Here is a 6,388-nt window from a genome sequence, read left to right as displayed (position 1 = left end):
ACTTATTGCAACTTATCTTGCTCATAGTTATTTTACAATTAATAAAACTTATATTTGTACCTTAGGTAAGTAGGTAGGTATCTTTCATACAATCTATAGTTTAGGTAAGTAGGTAGGTACTTATTTGTAAAATAATTTCTAAGCGTCGGCAACCCTAGCTTTGTGCCGGTGCGCGCGGTGCGGGGAGCGGTGCGTTGAAGGTCATTCCATTGTATTTTTGTGTAGGTATTAAAACGGTAGGCATTTGAGTTTTCTTTGAGAGATAAGTATCTGTTCGTAAGAACTATAATATAGCCCTGTGCCCTGGACCTCATCTAGATCGATGGTACTCGTCAGGGCAAAGCTATTGAGCCCAAACACGATATAGTTATGATGAGTAGATAAGGAGTTCTGGTGACCAACTCCTGACTCCATTATGAGAACCTGGACCTCATCTAGATAGATGGTGCTCGTCAAGGCAAATCGAATGCGCCCAAACACGATGGAGTTATGATAAGTAGATTAGGAGTTCTGGTGACCAACTCCTGACTCCATCATGAGACCCTGGACCTCATCTAGATAGATGGTGCTCGTCAGGACAAATCTAATAATCCTAAATACGATGGAGTTATGATGAGTAGATTAGGAGTTCTGGTGACCGACTCCTGACTCCATCATGAGACCCTGGACCTCCTCAAGATATATAGTGCTCGTCAGGGCAAATCTAATGAGCCCAAACACGATGGAGTGATAATATGTAGATTAGGAGTTCTGGTGACCAACTCCTGACTCCATCATGAGAACCTGGACCTCATCTAGAACGAAGGTGCTCGTCGAGGCAAATCTATTGAGCCCAAACACGATGGAGTTATGATGAGTAGATTAGGAGTTCGGTGACCAACTCCTGACTCCATCATGAGAACCTGGACATTATCCAGGTCGTCCGGGTATAATAATAATGCAAAACCTAACCAGTATTCAAGTAACACTGAAAACCTATCACCTAGCGAGAGTCTGTTGTTGAAATTAAATATGGTGTAAAAAATGTACTTATTTGTATCAAGATTTTCTAGTCGCTGTATACAGCACTTCTCGGAACTCTCTGGCTGTTTACGAACGCACCATAGTCACCGAACGCCTGACGATCGAGCACAGGTCCGTCCCCTAAGCCGCCTCGGCGGAGAATGAGCGCGCGGCGTCGGTGCAGCGTGATTTATACGTGTTTTAAAATAATATAAATTTACGGCAAGGTAGGTCCTATAGTTATGATTATTTTTTTATGGGTTAACGTATAGTTATAGTTTGCTATAATATTATTTTTAGGGCAAAATAATAGTACAATTTGCGATAAAAAAATATAATGTAACCCTGTTTTCACCCAAAAAATGAAGAAAGTTCGGAAGGTTAAATATCCATTTTTTTTAATGAATCTTTGATTTTCAATAGTCTTAGCCGCTCGTAAAAGATATGGTGAATTGAATTGTAATCATTTCTGTATCAAATGATTCTTGTTTACTGCAAAATTGAGAACCGAAACGACAGTTCTCACTGCAAATTTTGAAAAAGCCTCCCAAGAAAACTCATTTATTTTAGGTTTAAAAAGAGAAAATGTCAACTTGAACGGTCTTACTTGCTAGTTTAAGAAATGATTATTTAAGTACGTTATCAGTTTTTGAATGAATACTAATAGTTACGTCGTAATCTTGAATGAAAAAGGTAACAGATTGCAAAAAACGCTCGCTTGTAGGACTAAGGACTCTTAACATGGCGCAGCCGAAATAAAAGAATCTACATAGATTTTTTTTTAAGTAATTTGTGTTTTACGGTTCACGTAGTTAGCTGTGTGTATACGTGCTGTAGAAGATACGATTTGGTGACAATTTGTGAAAATACTCGTGTGAACTTTCATCATGGACTCGATTTTGCCACCACCGCCGCCATTTTCGTTCGTTAATAGTTTAGAAAATGTTACGACGGGAAATTTATCAAAAGAGTGGGAAAAATGGAAGAACGCATTTCTCATTTATTATGAAGCGTGTGAGCTGTCGAAGAAAGACAAGAAAGTGCAATTAAGCATCCTTTTACATATCATCGGCGAGCAGTGCCGAGAAGTGTACGAGCAATTTGATAAATCGTCGATAACGACATCAACGGAATTATTGGCTAAGTTTGACTCATTTTTCCTGCCTCAAAAGAATCTAACTATTGAACGGCACAGATTTTTTACTCGCGATCAAAAGGAAGGCGAGTCTATCGAACAATACTCGTTCGAGTTAAAAAAATTGGCGAGTTCGTGTGAATTTAAAGACCTAATGGAGACGTTAATTCGGGACAGACTTATTTGTGGAATAAAGGACCAGGCGATTCGGGAAAGACTACTACGGGAACCAGAGTTAACTTTGAAAAAATCATTAGATATTTGTAATGTTGCGCAAATTTCGAAGGTACAGGCCGGAGCCATAAAAAAAGAATCTGTGGAGCATCATGCCTATGCGGTACAACGAGATTATTTTGGGCATCACGGAGTAGTGCGGGAAACGGTTTGTGAAGACAGTAGTGATGTAAATCGCGTAATGTGGGTATCTCGGCGAGGAGCGCCCGCGCATCGAGGAGCAACGCGCGGGTGGCCCCGCGGTCGTAAGCAGCTATCGCGTCCTCGTGCGTTCCCCGCTCACCCACCCGCGCCCGCGCCCGCGCCCGCGCCAGTGTAGCGCTGGGATCCACCGATGCAACGAAATCAGCTGACGCACAAACACGGTCGTGGTAGTGAGCGTAGTGCATGGTGTTCAATGTGTGGTTATGAACATGGGAACTCTAGATGTCCTGCTGCAGGAAAGAGGTGTTTGAACTGCAACCGATTTGATCACTTTTCCCGGATGTGCACAATTTACGAAATTCAAGCGGATGACTCAACCGATCAGGTACGAGTAATATATTATCTTTCTGATTCTCAAAATGATTGGTCCGTCGATTTGACGATTAATGATTGTAAGTTGAAGTTTAAATTGGACACTGGGGCCGACGTGAATATTATCCCGCGTACATGTTTGCGAGATTTAGGCATAGCTGAGCGAGAGTTAGGAATGTCTTTAGTCCGATTAAAGGGTTATTCTGGTACGGGCATAAAAGTTGTAGGCCAGTGTAATTTAAAAGTGCAGCATAAAGATAGTAGCTATATTCTAGATTTTATAATAGCCGATGTAGATTCGCCACTTGTTTTAGGTCGTGACTCTTGTCGCGAGTTAAATTTAGTAAAATTAGTATTGGAGGTGAAAAGTGATGAGGAATGTAATTTAAATAATAGTATTTTTACACAGTACAGTGACGTTTTTGAGGGGGTAGGTTGCATGCCAGGGCATTATAAAATTGAGCTCAACGAAAACGTCAGGCCAGTGGTGCATGCACCTAGAAAGCTCCCAGTAGCCTTGAAAGATTCGGTAAAGTGTAAATTAGATGAAATGATTAAAGACGGAATTATTGCAAAGGTTGAGGGCCCGACAGACTGGGTCAACAGCATGACAGTCGCTAGAAAGGCCAACGGGGACATTAGGATTTGCTTGGATCCACGTGATTTAAATTTAGCAATCAAGCGCGAGCATTTTAAACTGCCTACTTTGGACGAAATTACAGCTAACCTAGGTGGATCCAAGTATTTCAGTACTTTGGATGCCAAACAGGGTTTCTGGCAACTAAAATTACATGCTGATAGTACAGACCTTTGTACATTTAATACCAGTTTCGGTAGATATAAATTCTTGCGTCTTCCTTTCGGAATTTCATCTGCATCGGAAGTGTTTCATAAAAAAATGTATGAGCACTTCGACGACATTCCAGGTGTATGTTTATTTGTTGACGATTTACTTATTTACGGCAGTACTAAGGAGGAACACGACCGTAGATTGAAAATGGTATTGGACAGATGCAGAGAAATAAATTTAAAACTGAATTTAAACAAATGTAAAATTGGATTATCCGAAATTAAATATTTAGGTCACAAGATCACTCCTCGCGGCATTTACCCTGACGATGCGCACACGTCCGCGATAAGAAATATGCCACGTCCATTGAACGTAAAGGACTTAGAACGTTTTCTAGGTATGGTTAATTATGTTGGTAATTTTATACCTAACTTATCAGATAGGAATCATGCTTTGAGACAGCTTCTTAAGAAAGAAGTAGAATGGCACCAGTGCTCATTATTCCAGAATAATGAGCACGAAAAGTCATTCAATAGTCTTAAAGAATGCTTGACAAGTGTTCCTATCTTACAATATTACAGTTTGGACACCCCCGTCGTGATATCAGTAGATGCTTGTAAAAACGGTCTAGGATGTTGCCTTATGCAAAATAACTTGCCCGTGTGTTACGCGTCACGTGCTATGACTAAAGCTGAGCAATCGTATGCTCAAATTGAAAAAGAGCTTTTGGCTTGCGTGTACGCATGCGAAAAGTTTTATACGTACATATACGGTCGAAGCGATATTACTATAGAGACGGACCACAAACCACTTGTCAGTATTATTAGCAAACCAATAGCATCGGCTCCGGCACGTCTACAGAGAATGCTATTGCGTTTGCAACCGTATACTTTTAAATTAATGTACAAGCCGGGTAAATATTTGTTTATAGCCGATACGCTGTCGCGCGCTGTTGAGCCGTCCAGTGCGCCGATAATAGAACCGCGCGATTACCTAGATGCCCGAGCGCAGGTTTGTGCTGTGGCAGTTAGTAACCCGCTTGTAGACACACATTTTATGCATATTCAGAAGTTAACACAAGAGGATACGGAATTACAATTGTTGGCAAAGTATATAAAAAATGGGTGGCCAAATAACAAACAAGAAGTATGTAATGAAGTTAGGCCCTACTGGGGATATCGGGATGAATTAACTGAGGCTTACGGTATGCTATGGAAGGGTGATAGAATAATTATTCCCTCCGACATGCGTAGTGAATTGTTAAGGCGGGTGCACATTGGTCACCTTGGTCTCGAAAAATGTAAATTGAGAATTCGTGAAATAATGTTTTGGCCAAATATAAATTCACAGTTAGAAGACTTAATCAATAATTGCCAACCCTGTTTATTATTTAAAAATGAAAATAGAAAGGAAACACTTATTTCGCATGAGGTTCCTAGCAGAGCATGGTCCAAAATCGGTGCCGACATTTTTCACTGGAATGATAAAAAGTATCTAATAGTCGTTGACTACTACAGCAAGTATGTAGAAGTTGTAGAATTAAAGTCGTTGACATCTGACAATGTAATTCAGCATATGAAGATGATTTTCAGCCGTCAAGGTATTCCAGATATAGTTATGTCTGATAATGGCCCTGAATTCAGTTCCCAAAACTTTAAGTTATTTGCTCAATCATGGAAATTTCAGCATGTCACTTCTTCGCCCCATTACGCCCAGTCAAATGGCCAAGTGGAGCGAACTATACAAACGGTTAAGAAAATTTTCAAGAAAACGCAGGTTGAGGGTACAGAGTTTAGGTTAGGTTTGCTGGAATACTTGAATACCCCTATAAGTAGTACAATCGCTTCTCCTTCTGAATTACTTAATAGCCGCAAATTGAGAAGTATAGTTCCTTGCCCACCGAAACTTCTTAAACCAAAAATTCCAAAGCATGTTAGATCCGAGCTTCAACTCCGGCAAAGTAAGCAAAAAGACTATAAAGGTGCTCGCAATCTAACTCCTCTTGTGCCAGGTCAGAAAGTAAAAGTTAGGGTAAACAAAAAGTGGGTCAACGGTATTGTGCAATCGATTCGTGGAATACGATCGTATGCAATACAAATAATAGGTGGAGGCATTTTAATAAGAAACAGACGTCACCTAATATGTGATTCTGATAATCGTTCGGATTCCGAATCTGAAAGCCCTGTGTGCCTCCTGCCTTATGACGACTAAGACATTCCAACTGATAACGCCGCGATGACGTCACTCTCGAATGCTTCACTTATGCAGCGGTCGGACAACTGCACTGCAAGCGATTCTCGCCCGGTCCCAGCGTCTAATGATAATAATGCAAACAATAATCTGTATATTACTCGTTCCGGCAGGACGGTCATTCCACCTGATCGATGGGGCTACTAAACGTGCAGAGTGATGACACTGATGACTCATCAAGTCGTGGTAAAACGAAATGTATTAATATTTAAAAACATTATATATTTATAGGTATACAAAAAAAAAAAAAAACACCTGTATAAAAATGTCACTAAGATGTATAATGTGCAATGCCTATGGCTTATGTTTTTATCTCACGTTAAAAATGTTACCCGTAAATGGAAATATCTGTTATCATAATAAATCCATGATAAGTTGTAATTCGTAATAATAATAATAGGTAATTATTATAAATTTTATGCATACAAGTGTTTAAATTAATAGGTAATATTAAAATATGA

The 6,388-nt window shown here is 39.9% G+C and overlaps 1 protein-coding gene across 1 annotated transcript; it reads left to right on the top strand.

Moving 5' to 3' along the window:
* Window positions 1–1,786: 1,786 nt before the first annotated feature.
* On the top strand, window positions 1,787–6,074 carry LOC134657192 (uncharacterized). The gene is made up of 4 exons (XM_063512745.1): window positions 1,787–2,648; window positions 2,691–2,900; window positions 3,465–3,628; window positions 6,041–6,074. Exons 1-4 carry the CDS (start codon window positions 1,890–1,892, stop codon window positions 6,072–6,074), a joined length of 1,167 nt encoding a protein of 388 aa, XP_063368815.1. The 5' UTR covers window positions 1,787–1,889.
* Window positions 6,075–6,388: the final 314 nt, after the last annotated feature.

The sequence above is a fragment of the Cydia amplana genome, chromosome 19, assembly GCF_948474715.1.
Source record: "Cydia amplana chromosome 19, ilCydAmpl1.1, whole genome shotgun sequence".
NCBI classification, from domain to species: Eukaryota; Metazoa; Arthropoda; class Insecta; order Lepidoptera; family Tortricidae; genus Cydia; species Cydia amplana.
Note: the sequence above shows the minus strand (reverse complement) of the source record. Positions and strands in the feature narration are given on the sequence as shown.

Excerpts from the sequence above, each read along its gene's own strand:
- LOC134657192 (XM_063512745.1), top strand. The coding sequence starts at position 1,890 with ATGGACTCGATTTTGCCACCACCGCCGCCATTTTCGTTCGTTAATAGT. Across the intron at positions 2,649-2,690 it reads CGCGTCCTCGTGCGTTCCCC|CGCTGGGATCCACCGATGCA; the intron begins GCTCACCCACCC and ends GCGCCAGTGTAG. Across the intron at positions 3,629-6,040 it reads GCTAACCTAGGTGGATCCAA|GACGGTCATTCCACCTGATC; the intron begins GTATTTCAGTAC and ends TCGTTCCGGCAG.